This window comes from Peromyscus californicus, unplaced genomic scaffold (assembly GCF_007827085.1).
Source record: "Peromyscus californicus insignis strain IS unplaced genomic scaffold, ASM782708v3 Scaffold_8__1_contigs__length_139910024, whole genome shotgun sequence".
Lineage (NCBI taxonomy): Eukaryota > Metazoa > Chordata > Mammalia > Rodentia > Cricetidae > Peromyscus > Peromyscus californicus.
In genome coordinates, this window is record NW_026294606.1 from 40,183,412 (window position 1) to 40,204,442 (window position 21,031).

Consider the following 21,031-nt stretch of genomic DNA (forward strand, 5'->3'; position numbering starts at 1 on the left):
TTCTCCTACTTATAGGGCGTTTATGCTAATGAAGGATGTCCAATGAGTCTTAGCTAATTGGAAGCAGAAAAACCGGTGGCTTCGTGGGTGGGGTTATGCAAATGAGGTCTTGAGACTCAGATTTCCTATTGGCTATATCGCTGAGCCCTATTTTAACCAATCATGTAGTTGCTTTTACTATCCAGGAACCGATTATAAAAGCAGCCATGCTTTACCAGGTTTAGTACTTTGGGTTGTCTTGCTGCTTTGTCAATAATGTCTGGACGCGGCAAGCAGGGCGGCAAGGCTCGCGCCAAGGCCAAGACCCGCTCGTCCCGCGCCGGCCTGCAGTTCCCCGTGGGCCGCGTGCACCGGCTCCTCCGCAAGGGCAACTACTCGGAGCGGGTGGGCGCCGGCGCCCCGGTCTACCTGGCGGCCGTGCTGGAGTACCTGACGGCCGAGATCCTGGAGCTGGCTGGCAACGCGGCCCGCGACAACAAGAAGACGCGCATCATCCCGCGCCACCTGCAGCTGGCCATCCGCAACGACGAGGAGCTCAACAAGCTGCTGGGCCGCGTGACCATCGCGCAGGGCGGCGTCCTGCCCAACATCCAGGCGGTGCTGCTGCCCAAGAAGACCGAGAGCCACCACAAGGCCAAGGGGAAGTAATTTGACAACCAACCATCAAAACTCTAGGAAACTTCAAACCCAAAAGGCTCTTTTCAGAGCCCCCACTGTTTCAGAGAAAGAGTTGAGCAAAATACAGTGATGAAGTCTTTACCCCAACCTGGTGGGCTTTAGTTACTCATAGTTGGCTTGAGATTTTGTAGTGGACAGTTCACTGGCCAAGGTCGGAAGGGCCCCCTGGAATGTAACTGGACAACTAGGAAATCTGAAAGCCGAACATCTTTTGCCATAACTTCGAGTTCTGGCCAGTCTAAGCAGAATGGTAGCCTGTCTCAGTGTAAATTGTCTGAAGGGTGTCTATTTTAACTATTAAAAACATCTCCCAAGGCAATCAAGGGACTGCAATGAAAAATAATGAATTTGCAATATATCTCTCAGTTTACGAAAAGCAAATGAGAGTTTGGGCCTCCGGCCTCCCCAGAAACGAAATGGAGGTTGTCTGGAACCTTAGGGGAACTCCCAACTCCATTTTTCTGGGCTCTTGGCATCACCAACTTTTTCCTGAGGATAGCATGACTTGAACGGGAAATGAGGGTCAGGGAAGCCCAGTGGACAAGGGTGGCCTGTGCCTTCATTGGACAGACTGACCAAGCACAGGAGCCACATAGTAAAAAGCTCGTGACACTCCGCTTGAAGCACTGAGGATGACACCATTAAGTTCCTACAATTCGGATCCACATACGTACTACTAGAAGTGTTGTGGATTTGTTGTTGTTTTGGTTTTGGGGTTTTTTTTTCCTTTTTTCGAGTCGGTTTCTCTGTGTACCCCTGACTGGAATTCACTTTGTAAACCAGGAAGAGATCTGCCGGCCTCTGCCTTCCCGGTGCTGGGATTAAAGGCGTGGGCCACCACACCCAGTTTAGTGTGGTGTTTCTTGATCCAAACAAGCTGGTCCTCCAGGTTTGTTGACAATGATGTCTGAGGACCCAGGCAGCCTCTTACTGGTTCCATAGCAGGCATTCTAAAAGGAAAATAATTAAGACAGAAGAAAAACAACCATCTTGAATGCCATAAGATTATTCTGTCTGAGGCCATACTACCCTAATGCCCCTAATTGTGGAAGCTAAGCAGGGTCGTGCCTGGTCAGTACTTGGATGGGAGACCACCTGGAGATACCAGTGCTCTAGGCTTTATTAAAAAAAAAAAAATTAGCCGGGCGGTGGTGGCGCACGCCTTTAATCCCAGCACTTGGGAGGCAGAGCCAGGCGGATCTCTGTGAGTTCTAGGCCAGCCTGGACTACCAAGTGAGTTCCAGGAAAGGCGCAAAGCTACACAGAGAAACCCTGTCTCGAAAAACCAAAAAAAAATAAAAAAAAATTAAAAAAAATTAAGAAAAATAATTTTCTGAGATGTTTGGTTTAAAGTGAAACCGATCTCATGCAACCCAAGCTGAGTGCTTGCTGCATAACTAACGCTGGTCCTGAACTCCTGAGTTTACTGCTACCATTTCTCAAATGTTAGGAATACAGGTGTTTTTGTTTGTTTATGCAGGGTCTTGTGTGCCCAAGGCTAGCCTCAAACTTGCTAGGTAGGTAGATGAGAATGACCTTGAACTTCTGATCCTCTTGCCTCAAGCTCCTCAGTGCTGGAAGTGCAGTTGTGCGTCACTCACAGGCCTTCTGCCAAGGTGTTAAGAGAGTTCTTACAGCAACTGTGCTTGGGAAAGCCTGGTCTCACTGTGCATAGCATCCTGTGAGGTGAAGCGCCCAGCTCAGCATTCCTTCAAGTTTAAGAACTTGGATCCTTGGATCTCACTTCATATGAGCCTTGGAATCATTCTCATTTTCTTGCCAAATTCCCTTTGAACCCTAATGTCACAGGGCTGAGACCTTCAGGATGTATTTAAGCTCTCTCTGCCTCAATATTTCTGTATCATTGCTCACTTTGCTATGAAAAAAAATCCAAACTCTGTAGTGTGTGCCCTGAGATTAAAACAGCAAGGTTGATCCAGATGGCTGGATAAGCACCACTGGATGCCAGTCACGTGTGCACTCCACCCATATTAATCCCTGTAAGCCAACAATCAAAAGGAAGGTCTATTGCTGTTACAGATGCTTTGATGAAGAACAGAGGAATAGAGTTGAAAGAAGTAAAATAAGTCCCCAGGCTTATAAAGCCAGCACTCCAAATGCTGAGTTATTCTATAACCATCCTTGTCTAAGAGATTATTATGAGAAAAATTGAAATAGTACAAAATAATGAGTGGAGTTTGTTGTATAGAGGAATATGGATATATATATATATATATATATATATATATATATATATATATATATATATATATATATATATATATTACTTAGTGGCATTCTAAACTGTGAAGAACCTAAAGAAAAAAGAAGTTTCCCGGAATCTGCATAAAGGGGACAGGGGTTAAAATTTGACTGCTTTCAGCTAACACATGCTGAACCTTCAGTGGGGCCAGCACAGCTTTTATTTGGGGTAGAAAAAGCAAAACAAAGACTTGATATATATATGTATATATATATGTATATATATATGTGTGTGTGTGTGTATATGTGTATATATACATATATATGTGTGTGTATATATGTATATATACATATATATATGTATATGTATATATATAGTTGGGGAAGATACTCGGGCACCAGAGACAACATTTATCTTAGGGTTTTACTGAGGCATAAGACTGAGAGGGAGTCATCATTTGGTTTTTTACATATCCAGAACAAAGGTAAAGCAAAAATAAAAACAAACTTTAATACAGTATCACCATTACATTTGCTCTATCCCTTTATATTTCCAAATAATTCATGGACAATAAATAATATTCTTTCCCTTACTCCCTGCCACTGCCACTCATTCTTGTGGGTTTTTTTTCCCTTGTACCCATTTGAAGTATTGTAGCTTAAAATTATAAATATAAGTATGTATTTTAGGTATGCATAGGTTATTTACTTAGAAGCTTATCATCTGATGACCCTAAGTTGTAGTCATTCATCTTTATGTTTATTCCTTTTGAATATTAAACATAACACATGTGTATGGAAGGATTATCAGGAAGTTAGTTGTGTATTGGCCACTCGCACTGGAGCTGATGACAGCTCATGTGCAGCAAAAGACTCTCACCTTTCCTTTTGTCCCTGCTTTGCACCAAGCAGGAAAAGTTCCTACCAGGATGGCATCTGCTAAAGACATTCATCACCTGTATTGACACTTGGGAACTATTATTAACAAATCAATCTGTTTTTAAATAACAAGTACATAGAACTATTGTGCCATTCAGAGGAATTAGAATATGTCATGAATACTTCAGAATAAGCTGAATTGTTAAACAGTAAAATCAGATTTTCCTTGTTCCCTGTTACATGTGAGGACTTTAATAGTAGTATGGCAATGGTGAGGGAATATATATTTTGTAGCTTATAGAACGTATACTCATTGCTGATAGTTGAGGCTTTTTCTGCGAGAAAAGAAAATACTGGGTTCCAGACTCTTCAGTGAATACTATCGGGCTTGTCAAGACTCAACCCTTACCACACCCACCACTATCCTTTCTCTTCTGGCTACCTTAAAAACACTGATTGGCCAGGTTGTTGCTGTTGTTGTTGCTGTTGGAGGTGGGTGGGGATGACACAATGCAACAGCTCTTACCTTAAATGGAATAATAGTTTATTCTACAGCCAAATGTGAGTGACCATGGCCCAAGAACACAAATTTGGGTTACCCCAAATCCCACATTCCAACATGTAAGCACTTTCTTGATGTTTTATAGCTTTACAGAACAAAGAAAGTCTTGATTCATAGATTGTTTGGTACATCCGAGGGGTGGTTACAAGATTGGGGAGCTTCTCTCTAGGTCTCAGATGCTGTTTGATGACATTCTTAACATTTGGGATGATGAAAGCTGGTGGTCTGCTAAGTTAACAGATTTCAAAATATTTTTTGTCTATTGGCACAAGATGTCAGTTCAGACTCAGAAGTGGGTAAGGAGTGACTGTGCAGGAGGCTAAGGCTAGCCCAAGATGAGGTGGTTAGCCTCTGGAGTGAAAACATCTGGACCTCGCCACACCACCACAGTTCTAATTAGTCGGTCTTTGTCCAAGCATCACATTTTGTGCAGGCTGGGGGCGGGTCATATATTATTTACTAAATATTATAAGGTCCCTCGTAGCAAGAAGTTTATTCCTAGGATCTGATGTAGATAAGGCTAAGTAGTGAGCAGGACAAAGTCTTCAGGAGAGAAGAATAGCTTGTAAGTTATAAGAAAGAAACTCCTAGATCATAAGGAAACTATTAGCAAACATGGTCTTCCTTTGTTTTTTGTTTTTTTTTCTTTTCCTATAGGTAAATCATCTATATTTGACACAGCAGTTATGTGTGACATATAATAGGATTATGTTACCTAAAGTTAAAATAATCAAGAACTTGGTTTGACCTAATTGAGTGATGAAGGAAACATGTATTTTAAACAACAAAAATGTGCATAGCAATTAAACTAAATTAACTCTAAGTTTTCCCCTGTATTCAGGTATCTGTACTCTATGAGCTACCCTACTTGCATTTAAATGGGTAGAAATGAGACTCTGGAATGAGTCACTATAATGATGTCCCTTTTTTTTTAATTAGTAAAATACAAATATTGTTTCATTGTTTTTAGTCCTGACTAATTATGGCATAGTATATCTTAGATATTAATTGAATCAAGAAACATCAATATTAAGGTATGAAAACTTACGAATGTTGTTATTAGAGATTGATGACTTTTGTATAATACGAGCAAGAAGAGTTAGCCCAACTCTAGCTAGAGTAAAAGGATTTAAAGTTTAATTAAAACCTAGATTTATTTTTGTTTTATCAAATTATACTGAATAACAAGTGAATCTAAATATGTACATATATACACACACACACACATATATATAAGGCAGTGAAAACATTTAATCTTTTAAACATGAAAACTAGTTTTGAATAATGTATATGTTTGGGATAAGCAAACGATCATAATAAAAAAACTGATTAGTTAAAAGGAATAATATCTTCATTTGTAACTTTATTAAAAACAAAATGGTATTATTTTATCACTTAAGAAATATATCATGTAGAATATTAAATATAAACAATTTAAAATTTTTTAGTTATATGGCATTTAAGAAACACAAAAAGGGAGAGAAATGTTTGGTTAGTTGGGGAGCTCAGCTGTCAATGGCATTGAAGATGGGGATCTGTTATTCAGCATTTCCCCAATTCTCCATTAAAGTGTTCTCGGACTGTGTGAGAAAGTTCACCTCATCAAATTTTAACAGTCCAGGAGTGAATGAGAAGTACCTGGACACAGTCCTGATCACTTAATCAGAAAGGAGTCTTTTACATTATGTCTTCTTTCTTTTAGTTAATCAAACAATGTTGTATGTATCCTTTGACGAAGACTCTGTAACAATCAGAAAATTAGTTATTATATTTAAAAGTATTTTACAATACTATTTGCTGTTTATCTAAAAGAGCAGATTTTATAAAATATTTAAATATTTGTCTACTAAAGTGAGTTCAACAATCACTATATAGTTTAGTGGGAATGTCTCAAATAGGGATAAGTCACCAAACAGAATTTATCCTATTATTAAAATAATAACTATCACAAAAAAGCAAAAGGTCTAATGAGAAAGCATATAAAATTAAAATTTAATCACAGATTTTAAATGTCCTTTAGGTGAAATGATGAAACAAAGTTTTTATTGTTTTAAGAGGTTTTTTTTTGGTGAACATTACTAAGAATAGATCAATACTTAAGAAAATTGAATTTTGATCATAAAAAGTTTGATAACATTTATATTACATCCATCTTAGTTACAACCATGTCCATTTTTATAATCTTTTCACAGCATGAGTTAATCTTAACATTATTATAAATTATTGAAAAACAACTTTAATAAGGTAATTTTAAATGAAAGCTTGGAAACTGTGTTTAAAGTTCAGAAAACATAAATATGGTATCTTAAAAAACTACCAGTTATATTCAAATGCAGGTAAATTACATTAATGTTTGTGTAGTGTTCTTAACCAAATTTAAATTAATTATTTGTTAAAGATTTAAGTTATTAGAACAAGCATCTTGAAATTGGTTTTGGTAGAAAAAGACTACTTTTGTGGGGGAGGTGGTTTATGAGGCATGTGGAATAGCAAAAGGCATCTATATGGCAGGGTAAAATGTAGCATTTAAGACTTTATTTATTTATTTATTTATTTATTTTTTATTTTTATTTTTTTTTTTTTGGTTTTTCGAGACAGGGTTTCTCTGTGTAGCTTTGCGCCTGTCCTGGAACTCACTTGGTAGCCCAGGCTGGCCTCGAACTCACGGAGATCCGCCTGGCTCTGCCTCCCGAGTGCTGGGATTAAAGGCGTGCGCCACCACCGCCCGGCCGACTTTATTTATTTTTAAACCAAGAAGATGAATAATTATTTCAATTTTATAGCTTATGAGAACTTTATCTTATGACTCTTATGCTTTATATAAACAATTAGTATTTTAAGGTTTTTAAAAACATTTAATAGACCCAAAGATACCATCTTAATGATTTTAGATGTTTAGAATACTCAATTTATACAATATATATATTTAATATATCTTTTCATATGTGATCACTATGGTGATATTGTGTTCCCTAAAATATTGTGCACCCTAATAAACTAATCTGGGGTCAGAGAACAGAACAGTCACTAGATATAGAGGCCAGAAAATGCTGGCACACATGCCTTTAATCCTAGCATTCCAGAGACAGAGATCCACCTGGATCTCTGTGAGTTCAAGACCACACTGGAAACAGCCAGGCGAGGTAACAAGAACCTTTAGTCCCAGGAAGTGAGCCTTTAATTCCAGGAAGTGATGACAGAAAGCAGAAAAAGATATAAGGCGTGAAGGCCAGAAACTAGAAGCTTTTGGCTGGTTAAGCTTTTAGGCTTTGAACAGCAGCTCAGCTGAGATTCATTCTGAATGAAGACTCAGAGGCTTCCAGTCTGAGGAAAAAGGATCAGCTAAGGAATTGGCGAGGTGAGGTGGCTGTTGCTTGTTCTGCTTCTCTGATCTTCCAGCATTCACCCCAATACCTGGCTCTGGGTTTGATTTTATTGATAAGACCTTCTAACAATTCATGTTACAGATCAAAATTTTAAAATGTGAATATATATACATTTTAACTGAGCATGTCCCAAAATAATTTTCGTACATTAAAAAAAATTCTTTAAAAGAGAGAACTGAAGTGGCCACATTTTTTTAAAAAAGTAACACAAACATGTGAAAAGAACCAAAAATATACAAAAGCAGTGATCATAGGCACACATGACACACAGTTATCATAAACATACATGAAACACATGTGTTATAGGTACCCACCGGAGAAGATGCTCAGGGGAAGAGAGACACAGCTTCATTCAGGCATCTTTAACAGCCAGGGGAGTGTCCCTAAGATTTTAGAACCTCAGCTCCAAACTTGGATTTTTGGCTTTAAGGCTGAAAATAATTTTAGGATTAGTTGGTATAATGAAGACATCTTCATGTAATGAGAGTTTAAAAGAAAAGAAACCATTCAAGGAAATAATATAAAACAGTAGGAGATGGAGAATAATGAGGCAAGATCAGATAAAGAGATGAGAGTGGGGAGTTGATTTTAGGACTTAAATAGCTTGATATAAACTCAAAAAATTTAAATAAATTACTTTTGCCAAATGCATATTACTTTTATATACTAAACAGTGACTTTTTATTATATTTAAAACAATTTTTAATTTAAATATAATTAATTATATTATATTCTCCCTCCTCCAAGGCCTTCCAGATCCTCTCCCCCTCCCTATCCACCCAACTTTAAGTTCTTTTTCAAAAAAAAAAAATACAAGGACAACCACACCCCACACCAAGAAAACAAAATAAAGCCACACCCAAAAAGAAAAGAGAAAAAAACAAAAATAAAAATACCCACCAAACTGTAACCAAATAAAAGCAAACACAAAAAACTGTGGAGTCCATTCTCTGTTGGTCACTTACTCCTGAACATGAGGCCTGTCTGGAGAAGTTGATACACCCAGTGTCACTCTACTGGGAAAAATGATTTTCCTTCTTCCTGCAAGTATAAATGACAGGTTTCATTCATTCATTCATTTAAAAAATAACAAAATAAAATAAGACAAAACAAAAATTATCATATAAAAGTTAGGCGAGCCAAACCAGCAGAAAGAAAAGAACCTAAGAGAAGGCACAAGAATCAGAGACCCACTCTTTCGCATCCTCAGGAATCCCATAAAAACACTAAACTGGAAGCCACAATGTAAGTGCAGAGGACCTAGGACAGACCCATGCAGGCCCTGTGCATGCTGCCTCAGTCTCTGTGAGTTCACAGGAGCTCTGTGCCGTGTTGATTTAGAGAGCCTTGTTTTCTTGGTGCCATCCATTCACTGTGACTCTTACACTATTTCTGCCTGCTCTTCCATGATTTCCTGAGCTCTGAGGACAGGGATTTGGTGGAGACATCCCATTTAGGGGTGAGTGTTCTAAGGTCTCTCACTCTGCTGAAGGTCTGGTTGTGGGTCTTTCTATCTGTCCCCATCTGCCGCAGGAGGAAGCTTCTCTGATGATGGCTGAACAAGGCACTGCTCTGCTTCCCTGACAGAAGTCTTAAATAAATTCCTTATTAGTGTCTCTTTCTAACTCACCTGCAGCCTTTTCCTAGAGCTCTTATTGTTATGAATTACCAACTTGACTGATTTTTACAAAAATTTTACATTTGTTGTGATTTTTTTATATTATTGCCTAGAACTTAATTAAGCACACAGAAATGCCAATTTTGGAACATCAAATGCTCCCCTGTGATGCCTATTCTTGGTTGTCAATTTGACTACATCTGGAATTAACTGAAACCTAAGCATCTGGGTCCACCTGTGAAGGATTGTCTTGAATGTATTATTTAAAGTGTAAAGACACATCCTAAATCCAGATCTTGTGAGGTGGGAAGATCCATGCCTGAAATCTGGACCACACTTTCTGGTGGCAGCCTAAATAAAGGGCATGAAAGAAAGGAGTGCTTGCACTCGCTCTCCTTGTCAAGTTCATTCCCAATGCCATGTTCATTAGAGCCTGCTTCTTCCAGATCCTGGGGTATACTAAAGACCGGCTGAGACATTCAGCCTTGTGGACTGAACAACTACCAGGTTCTTGAACTTCTACAGGGAGATAGCCCGTGTTGGACAGTCAAGGCCACTCTAATACATCCTGTTTTTATATATACAGATTCATTCTATCGATTGTATCTCTAGAGAACCCTGAATAATACATCCCGCTCCCCACTGGGGAAACCATAAAACCAGTTTTTCTTTGGTTAGATCTCTCCATTTTTGCAAATACTTGTGAGTAGAAAGTCAATAATTATCACACATAAGGCTATCTGGAGTACCAGATGGTGGTTTATCTCTAAATACTTCTTTCATCTTGGAAACCTTACCCCACCCCCGATTAAAACAGCACTTTGTTTATTTATTGCCCCTTTTCCTGAAAAAGTGCTGTTGTAAGAATTTAGCAGAGTCACTGTATCTGGGGTAGACATTAGAATGAACAGCTGTTTTTAAGAAGTACTTTAACCTTGAAGAATTCTTGTGGAAAACAGTGATTGTTTTCCCTGATTTGTAGAATTGTTTTGCTGAATGGGCATTGCAGCCATCCCATGACTTTGGTGACAAGATACCTCAGGCATACCTGAGGCTCTTGTATTATTGTGTATTACAAAGGATACATAATGAAGGACTAGAGTCATGGGGGCATGTGATGCTCTCCTTCAGTAAGACATGTAAATTAAATCAGGGACCTTGGTGTAAGGAAATCAATAAAAATGCCTGTGTACTGCTGTTCGGGGTTCAGTCATCAGAGAGGCTGGACCTTCCTCCTGCCACAAGGGGCCTTCAAATTTCATCTTGGAGTGCCTTATTTCTTCAACCGACCTGTGCTACTCGGGGCACCCTGACAAAGTACCTATAAATATCCTAAGCTAAAGATCTGGCAAGGTCACAGGAAATGACAGAATTCGGTATTTGAGGGAGGGTATCAGGAGAAAAAGGCCAAGTAGTAATAAAACATGCCAAAGGCAAAAACAACGGCAAACAAAACCAGAAACCAAAATTCCTTCCAAGTTCCAAAAGCAAATAAAATCCAAAATGCCTTTAGAGACCTGAAAAGAAGCAAACAACCAAAACAAAATCAAATTTCTACACCAACATTCTTTCAAAACCAACAACTAGATACCTTAAACCAAATACTTTGAAAACTGGCCAGAAAATGGTATCTACCATGTATTAGGGTCCTTAATTAGTAAACAAATGGACTGTGAGCCAAACCAAGTGAGGTCTGAGAACCCTGGAAAGATTCACCAACAATTCACCTGAGGAAAAAACACCAATGGACCTGGACTCAATGAATGCATCACTTCCATTCAGGGGGTTCCTCTGCTTGTGGGAGCCCACAAAGTTTCCAACTTGTGGTTTGACTCAAGGTCAGAGAGTCAGAGTTTATGTTGCTCTCCAAGGCTGCATAACAGGGTGCAAAGGCATGGCTACCAGGTGTCTTATACATCAAGACCTAATCACAAAATGCTTTGCCATGGAGTGCAGTGGATAGCTATTTCAACAAACAAGGTCAGTGCAGGGTTCTGTTTTTTTGTCTTTACGGGATAATAGAAATACCCATCTTCAAGAAATCATAAGGCCTTGGACACCTAGACATCTAAGCAGACGGAAAGGACCTATTGGTACACTCTACAGGGTAACATCTCACTACCTAACATCAATATCTAACTCTAGAATAATTGTGGTCCCGATTCAATCATAAATCAAGCAGGCTTTGAAGTTGGAATCTGGCTCTCTCCTTCTCTAAATCCAAGCATGTTGCTAAAAGAAAAATTTAGGAGATTCTGTCTCATATCAGAAGAGCCAACAGGTGTCAGACAGAAGAAAACCAATAATCTAGGGACCAACGTTGTCAAGATTCTATTTCTTTCCATGCTTATCCTTGACTTCTGGAACTCCTTTCCATTTTGATATTAATAATGTTCAAGTTTTCCACAATGAAAAATAAGTCTTCCCAATTGCAATCTCTGAAGTCTCCAGAAGGAAGATGGGGACCCACAACAACAACTCTACTCAGTCCAGAATGATGTCATTGTACCTAAGAACATTACTCAGTGATCATCTTTGGACTGCAAACTCTTCAGGACAGTTCTAAGATGAGATGACCCATTATATTACACTTACAGCCAGAACCTCAGATAACTTGACACATTACTCTGAGACTAGCTACAAACATTACAGCTTTCTTACAGGATCCCACAGAGATACCGTCATCCCCTAACAGCAGGAAGCAATTTTAAGAAAAGGAGCCTGGCGGTGGTGGTGCATGCCTTTAATCCCAGCACTCCACTTGGGAGGCCGAGACAGGCAGATCTTTGTGAGTTCGAGGCCAGCCTGGTCTACCGAGCGAGATCCAGGAAAGGCACAAAGCTACACAGAGAAACCCTGTCTTGAAAAAACCAAAAAGAAAAAAAAAAGAAAAGAAAACAAAGCCCCCTTTCCCAAAAGTTTTTATTCTCTCAGGGTTATGGATAAGTTGTTATAGGGTTGGGGGTAGAACAATAAAAATTTAGACTCAGGATTCCTTTTTGGAAAAGAAAAAAGAAGAATGGATAGGTATAGTATATTGAGGTAGATTATTGTATCTACTAGTAAACTGATTTGGCAAACTATCAGCCTTAGGTAACTTGTACTGATATAGATTCTTGTATATTGATACAAATGTAAACCATTTTTATATTCATATTTAAGATAATTTGTATATTGACATAATTCAAAACCATAATCATCATATTGAACACATGTTCCTACTCATATGTGAAATATTTTAAATATTGATACAAACATGAAATTATATTTATCCTACTATATGTATATTCTACCTCTGTTTAGGATATTTTGTATATTGATACATATTAAGAATATTGTTATCATATTGCACTATACATTTCTACCTCCATTTAAGGTATTTTGTGTATTGTCACAATTTTGAGGTCATTGTCCTTATATGATACATCTGTTTACAGACTGTTTACTTTGTTAATGTGAAGCCTTAGTCCTTAGTTATTTAGGCAGAAAAGACTTACAGATTTATAGTCACCCATGCTTATCATTTCTATAGTTATGTTAGTTAGGCTGTCCAAATTTAAAGAAACATGTCAGTTGGATAGGTAATCTTCAAACACTTCGTAGACCTGGAGAATATGGCATTTAAATATTTTGATAACTTAGAATTCTATTGACATGATACACAATTGCTCCTGGCAGTACTGATCTGATCCCAAGAGAATGTTGGGCTTCTAAGACATTTCTGTTTAGAAGTTTGTCTTCTTCCTGGCACATAATGGCCTGCTGGGCAAAGAACTGCCCTTGCCTAGACTGCTGACAGTATGAACGCTGTCCTTTCCAGATGAGTAAGACGAGCAGGACACAAGGAAAAGCGACTACTGAACCTTGCCAAGACAGGGTAAGAAGGTCTTTCAAAATTCCTGCTTCTGAAAATTATGTATCAAATATTCTAGGCCTATAGCCAAATTGGATACACCAGTGGTGCTGAGAAGCTTTAGGTGACTGTCCAGGCTGCCAGCTGTCTCTGTCTAGTCTCACAAAATTTTTGGAAATTGCTTGTTTGTACTTTCAGTTTTCTCAGGTATTATGTTCCTTCTCATGTCTTTGATGGGGTTGAAGACTAGACAGTTATAGTTATGATCCTCTCATATCTTAGCTAAGAACATTTCAGATACTAAAGTTAGACTTTTTTAGAATAGGATAGCTATTGGAGTAATCTCTGTAACAGCTCATTTACCTGTGTTCTGGACATCTCTAGATTTTAGTATATGTCTCTTGTTCGATGTTGTTCTTGCTGGTTGTATTTCTATTTTTGCTTAGGTTATTACCTTTCCCCTCCCCTGGACAATACTTGATAATTGTTCCTGTTGTATATAGTTTTATATTAGATTAGAACTTTCTTACTTAGACAAAAGAGGGAGATGTAGTGGATAGCTGTTCTGCCTATGACCTTGAGGCACTGCCCCTAGAGATGCAGCAAGCAACTATTCTACCTGCCTATGACCTTGAAGTACATGCCCCTGGGGCATGGCCTCTAGGCGACCCTTAAGACCTGACAGGCATGTAGGCAGTCTCCTCTTTGCTCTCTCATAGGACTTGGATGCAGGGATGACTCAGACAGCCAGAACACCAGGAGACTTTGCCCCAGCATTCCAGAACCTGCGACAATTCTGTTCTGTACAGTGAGTTTTTCTCTCCCTAGTAAATTCCTTTGCTCTTTAAGCAGACTCCGTGGATTTCTCACTTTTATGGGGTGCGGTTACCAGGTGTTTTGAAGGGTCTACACTTGGTTGTATGTTGTGCTTTGATCTTGGACGGGGGAGGTCTTTTGCCTCTCCCCTTGCTAGTGTATAAAAAGCCCATTAGAAATAAAGTTGAGGCTGCTGGATATTGACCCAGGGCCCTCCTGAAGCTACCCTATGTCTCTGTCTTTTTCTTCATCTATATTTCTATCTAGCATTTCTCAATTCCTCACTCCCCTCTTCAAGGAACCCTTTGATAGGTTGGGGCTGAAACCCAACACTGGACCACAACATCTGCTGAACAAGAGGATCATTCTCAGAGTTTCTTCCTGGTCATAATAACTATCTATTCTCTCTCTTATCTCCTTTCTCTCTCCTCTCTCTCTCTCTCTCTCTCTCTCTCTCTCTCTCTCTCTCTCTCTCTCACACACACACACACACACACACACACACACACACACACACACATACACACACGCTCAAACAATAACAAAAAACTAGTTTACTTTTAAGTTTTAGTGACCATGGCCTGAGAACTCAGATTTAGGTTACCCTAAATTCCATCTTCCAACATGTAAGCATTTTCTTGGTGTTCTGTAGATTTACAGAATAAAGAAAGTCATAAATCAAGTCAAACTAAAAAATAGACTGGTGGGTACATCAGAGGGATGGATAAAGCAAGATGGGAGAAGCTTTTCTCTAGGTCTCAGATGCTATTTGATGACATTCTTAACATTTGGGATGATGAAAGCTGGTGGTCTGCTAAGTTAAGAGATTTCAAAATGTTTTCTGTCTATTGGTCACAAGATGTTAGCTCAGACTCAGAAGTGGGCAAGAAGTGGCTATACAGGAGGCTAAGGCTAGCCTAAGATGAGGTGATTAGCCTCTGGAGTGAAAACATCTGGACCTCCACATCACTGCAGTTCTAATTAGTCAGTCTGCAGATGCAGCTTCTTCCCAGGAATTCTCATTGATAGTACTAGTCTGGCCATGATGAGGGAATGCATATCTTGTAGGCTTTAGAACTTATGCACATTGCTATTAGTTGAGCTCTTCCTTCAAGAAGCAAGAGTGCTGAATTCCAAATTCTCCCATCTATGCTCTTTTGTTGATGGTGGTATTTTGGCTCTTTTGGGGGACCTGCCACCCAGCTCCCAAATAAATCACACATGGAGGCTTAGTCTTACTTATCAATGCCCGCCCTTAGCCTGGCTTAATTTCTTGCCAGCTTTTCTTATCTTTAATTATCCCATCTTTCTTCTGCCTCTGGGCTTTTTTTTTTCTATTCCTGTATGCCTTTCTTTATTACTCCGTTGCTGGTTGTGTAGCTGGGTGGCAGGCCCCTGGAGTCCTCCTCCTTCTCTCTCTCATTCCTTGATCTTTTTCTCTGCCCAGTTTTCTCCTTCTGTTTATTCTCTCTGTCTGCCAGCCCCATTTATCCTTTCTCCTGCCTTGCTATTGGCCTTTCAGCTCTATATTAGACCATCAGGTGTTTTAGACAGGTATAGTAACACAGCTTCACAGAGTTAAACAAATGCAACATAAGCAAAAGTAACACACCTTAAAATAATATTCCCCAACACTATTTGGCTGTCAAGGCTTAACCCCTTGTCACACGCTCCACTATCCCCGTCTCCTCTGGCTGCTGATTGGATAGTCCTATGATCTCTCCCTCTTCTAGTGCCTGGAAGCGTAAGACTAAGGCACGACCTGTGTCTGGCTCCAGACTGGGCTTCCTCTTGGCTGTCATCTCACTGTGGGTTTGTTGCCCATTTCTCAGCAAGGGAGTCAAAAGAGCCTTGGTGTCCTCCAAGGCCCAAGTCCTGTGTCCCTATCGCCCATGATAGTCACGCTTGAGTTTAGAGTTTCAATGTGTGAATATTGAGTCACAATCTCTTCTATAAATTTTACCCTTGGCCTGGCAAAACCAATGTCCTTTTCTCAAGCAAAATACTCTTATCACATCTCCAAAGCCCTCAAAGGCTTAACTGAACCAGGATGAGACACAAGATACATTTATCCTGAGTCAAAATTTCTCTCCAGCTCTGAACCTGTGAAACCAGACAAGTCATAGGCTTCTAAAATACAGCTGTCTGGCTGGAAGAATGGCTCAGAAGTTTAGAGTACCCCCTGCTCTTGCCAAGGACCTGGCTTTGATGCCCATCACCCCCCCCCCACCCCCCCCCACCCCCCCCCACCCCCCCACCCCACCCCCCCCCACCCCCACCCCCCCCCACCCCCCCGCTCCGGGTTGTTCACAACCGTCTGTGACTCCAGTTCCAATGAATCTGACGCCCTCTTCTGGCCTTCGCAAGCACTGCAGGCACATGGTGCTGAGACAAAACCAAAACAAAACACCCATACATATAAAAAATAACTAATAAATAAATGATATTAAAACACACTTGTGACAGGCATTAGACAGACATTTGCATGCCCAAAGGCAGATCTATGAAAGAAGAAAGGAGAAGGCATCCTAAAGCAGGTCTATAACCTGAGAAGGCCAAGTCCATTAGATCTTAAGTCTTTGAGAATACACTCATGAACTCTGTCCGGCTTTCAGGCCAACTGCTGTGGCAATGTTACCTTCTTGAGTCTGTATAAGGCTGACTCCTCTGCACAGAGTCCTGATCCTGTAGTTTGGTAGATTTCTATTCAAGCAGCTCTCAATAAGAGACTGGCCCGTGCACAGCTATCCAAACCAGACTTTGCCTACCCTCTCCCACCCTCAGCTGAATCTGAAAACATACCCTAAGGGGAAGTGTCAGCCACAGTGATCTTAAACCTGCTTTTGGGGTACTCTTCTGTTCTTGAAAGACAGGGCTTGTTCACAGTAGAAGAGTTTATGGTCTCATCATATAGAATTCAAAAAACATGACACCTTTCCATCATTCTATTCCTCTCTCTAATTTTACATTAAATGAACAGCATCTCTGCTGGAGTGATTCTTACCTCTCTCTATGACTTCCTGCTCAAATGGCCGGGTGAGCATGCTCACAACTTACACCCGTGATGTTTTTGTCAAAAGGCTGCTCATCCATACGTCTTTAATACAGGAGTGTGGCGGTGCACATCTGTAATCCCAGCGCTGGAAAGGTGGAGGCGGGACACCTGGGAGGTACCCTCAGATACATAGTGAGTTCCAGGCGAGCCTGGGCTACATGATACCTTGTCTCCGAAAAACAGAGAGGAGTCTGAATGTCTCAGAAGTAAATACCTTTACCCGCTCAGACTTACAACCTGTGTTTGGTCCCCAAGACACCCACTAACACACTCCCGCACACATGTACAAACACAATATGACAACTGTAATATGAAAAAAGAAGATAGGTATATAGAGAATAGATAGATAGATAGATAGATAGATAGATAGATAGATAGATAGATAGACAGATTTCGAATATCCAAGGGCTAGTACTGTTTGACTTAACAATCCCTTTATCTAATCACCTCTTTCTTTTGACATTTACTTACACAAAGGGATTAAGTCTGTCTCTTTCCAATTTTGCTTATACAGCTACTCCATTAAATACAGCTACTCCACTAAATACCTAATTTTGTTGCTTCAACACTTGAACTAAAACAGCCAAGTGTTGCGCCGCTTTAGAATGAGGATCACCTTTCCTCCTGTTGACAAAAGCCTGTCTTTCATGTCCCTGTGAAACGGTCTGGGTAGCCATCATATTTGCATCAACATTGTGCTTATTAACAATCATTCTCCAAGAAAATGGAAGCATCCTATATCACTCTTCATTTTGCCTTCTAAGCACTCCCCAGAAATTACCTTTGACAACTCCATTTCTACTGACAAGCACTTTGCAGTGAATTTCTCCAACATGATCCTCAGAATTATGTCACCCTTTCCTAATTACTCAGTTCTAAAACCACTTTCACGGTGTCGGATGTCTGTTACTGCAGCGCCCTTTTCTTGGTACTCTGATCTGCCAGCCTGCCCTCACTCCCATAACAAAGTGTGACACATCTTGAATGATGTGGCACACTTATTTTCTCATTGTTTTGGAGGAGGATTTTAATATCAAGGTACAGGCACAGGCCATTTCTGGTGGCTCCATCCCTGGCTTATAGCTTACTGGGCATTGTGTAGATGAGCATGACCGATTCTTTGCTGTATTTGTGGATATAGCTTGAGCTGAAAATGTAGGTCTTTGACTAAATTCCACAAAAGAACTGGCCTTCTGTGGAATGCCCACCTCACAGTGATCAGAATCTCAGATGCTTGAGTTTTGAGGACCTTAGAAAGCTTGGATCTGAGCCAGGCAGTGGTGGCATACACCTTTAATCCCAGCACTTGGGAGGCAGAGGCAGGCAAATAGATCTCTGTGAGTTTGAGACCAGCCTGGGCTACAGAGTGAGTTCCAGGACAGGCTCCAAAGCTACACAGAGAAACCCTGTCTCGGAAAAAAAAAAAAAAAAAAAAAAAAAAAAAAAGAAAGAAAGAGAGCTTGGATCTGGTTGCAGATTTTACACACTTCCCTTCATGATTTCATGAATCTTGAAGTGTTGAAAACAATGTAAAGGTAATAAACCTCCAGTTACACATCTCTAGCCCTGTCCTCTTCCACAGAATGAAAAATGTATCTAAACTTTAACCAGCTCCTCAAATGTAGACACTTTCAAGACACTCAATTTCCCACTGTGCCTTAAGGCTGTCACCTCTGTTTTCCCCAGGCCACTAAATGACATTACTATAAGTCTACTTATTCAAGTCAACAGTGGAACTTAATGCTTTTCCTGTATTACCAATCCAAACTTCGAGTCACCACAAACGTCAAGACCTGTGTAAATTAATCCTCCATATTTCCTACTCTCATCTGAGGCTCCTCTCCTGTCTCTGCACTCTCTCAGCCCACCAGCTCTCTGAAGTCATCTCCTCTGCTCCTCAAGTCCTTCTGGTCTCCTCCCCTCCCCCATACCCTCGGGTTCTGGTGCACTAAGGTTTTTGTATTGCTATTTGTATTGTCTTTCTGAAACTGCTCCACTAACTTTCCTGCCACATCATTTGCATCCTTTGGTTTCAGGTAAAACAGACCTAGCTAGGAGTTTGCATTTTAAATTATGAAATATAAATATCAATGACATTTTAAAGACCTTTCATATACCAGAGTGTTAATGCATGTTTTGTGTTTATATATATATACTTTGAGCAAGGATGTCATTACATAAAAACAAAGCACACACAGATTTCATATATATGTTTATATTTATATATGTATGCACACAAGTATGCCGTTATATACATATCACTTCTATGTCAGAGTCTGGGTTGTCTTGATCTTGTGCAGGTCATGGACAGGTAATCATTTCTTCTGTGAGTTCATGATTGCAATTAGACATGTCACATTCAGAAGATAGCAGAAATACATCTTGCTGAACAAATTTGTGTGTCCCTGTGCAGGGGCCATGCTAAGCTTCTCTGTATTGTGCCAATTTTAGTGTACGTGTTAGCAAAGTCAGCACCTGTTTCGATTCTTTAAAAGAGTCTGAGATGATCAGATCCTGCCATTCCCTCTCCAGTGAGACATTGCTCCATTAAGTGAGAACTGGTCTACCAAGTGTCATGCCCCAGCATCCACTAGGGAGTCTGGCATTGAGGGAGCATTCCCATGTCTGGCCAGTGAGCTGGAGAACGATGTCTTGGCCCAGACAGCCTTTTATTGTCCAAAGTATGTTTGTCTGACTTTTATGTAAAAATGTCTGCTGTGGTGAAGGAAGTCCTGTTCCTCCTACCCACCTCCCGGAAACACAGTATCACTGAAAGCAGTTGCTACCTGTGTTTTCTATGGTTTCCCAGTTCGTCCACTAGATTTCTGTCTCACAGTAACAATGAATTCTTTCAAGGCTTATTCTCTGCTGGCTGAATTGCACTGCAGGAATCTTCTTTAAATGTTGTGGATCTATATCTAATAGATGTTTGCTTAAAATCATGGGGGAGAAGGGTCACACAGCTCAAAAGCAGAAACAAAAAAGGCTGTTTCATCTATTTTCGGTGTCCACTCTGTGGTAAATGTTTCCATCCTAAATGGTGAAATTCTAGAGCTAGCTCTCTACTGGATGCGTTTATTAAAAAATTACATCTTACCTGGGCCTGAATACTGGCACCTAGCATCCTCCCCACACACGAAGTCATATGTAATTGATGACACACTGCATGTGCACAGAATGGATATTCACAACCTAAGTTTTAGAGAGCCATGAGCATGTTACCAGGTATGGGCCATTTTAGTCACCTCTTGGTCTTAAACTGCATTAGCTAGGTTTGGGAAGAGAACAAAGGACACAATATAGATCTGTGCTTTCCAATGCTGCAGAGCCACCTGTGACCTATTAAACTTATATTTGGTGATGAAAACTTCAGGCTCACAGTCTCATTCACCACATTTCAAGTTTCCAAGGGCTGCCTGAATGGATTGGACAGACTGGCTATGCACGTGTCTTTCACAAAAGTTCTCTGGGATTGCTGTGGGCTAGGGACTTCTTGTTCCTCTGGGCTAACGAGCTGTACATTCAACATTCTCCTGTCAGGTGGCATGCAAGAATCGGTCACGTGATACAATGTGGCTACCAGACTAATCTGAGTTTCAGATAAGCATTAAATAATTGTTTTGGTATCTCTTGACCCAATATTTCATGATACATACTATACTCAAAAATTAAATAGATAGAAAAACAAAACAAAAAGAAAAGACCCAGAAATTTGAATCTAACTGTGACAAGGAAAAAGGGGGATATATAGAAACTCTTTCATATTCTGTATTATTTTGAAGACACACTTTTACTCCATGTTGTAGAAAGGAATTGGCTCACATGAGTCATTACTAGCTTAGCGTACACACTGTTAATGGTTTATTTGTTCTGAGTTAAGCTATTGCCAGCTCAGGTGCTCCTGAAGGAATACAAAACGAATACCAGCAGAAACTAGTTAGACTCTCTTTCAAGAAGAGCCTGAACACAAACATTCACAGAA

At 40.0% G+C, this 21,031-nt stretch overlaps 1 protein-coding gene, 1 long non-coding RNA gene and 1 other non-coding gene across 3 annotated transcripts in view; 1 reads left to right on the top strand and 2 right to left on the bottom strand.

Annotated features, from left to right (window-relative positions):
- Window positions 1-113: 113 nt before the first annotated feature.
- On the top strand, window positions 114-713 carry LOC128103103 (histone H2A type 1-B). The gene has a single exon (XM_052727186.1). The coding sequence runs from the start codon at window positions 256-258 to the stop codon at window positions 646-648; it is 393 nt and encodes a 130-aa protein (XP_052583146.1). The 5' UTR covers window positions 114-255; the 3' UTR covers window positions 649-713.
- A 2,694-nt stretch (window positions 714-3,407) lies between these two features.
- The window catches only part of LOC128103129 (uncharacterized), an 84,863-nt gene continuing 67,239 nt past the window's right edge, over window positions 3,408-21,031 (bottom strand). Inside the window, exons 3-5 of the long non-coding RNA XR_008215632.1 lie at window positions 8,673-8,748; window positions 8,022-8,138; window positions 3,408-6,062 (exon numbers count right to left, since the gene is read on the bottom strand). This is a non-coding gene — a long non-coding RNA (uncharacterized LOC128103129). The remainder of the gene's footprint in view (window positions 6,063-8,021; window positions 8,139-8,672; window positions 8,749-21,031) is intronic.
- On the bottom strand, window positions 19,421-19,524 carry LOC128104821 (U6 spliceosomal RNA). Its single transcript, XR_008216122.1, has one exon. It is a non-coding gene; the product is annotated as a U6 spliceosomal RNA (small nuclear RNA).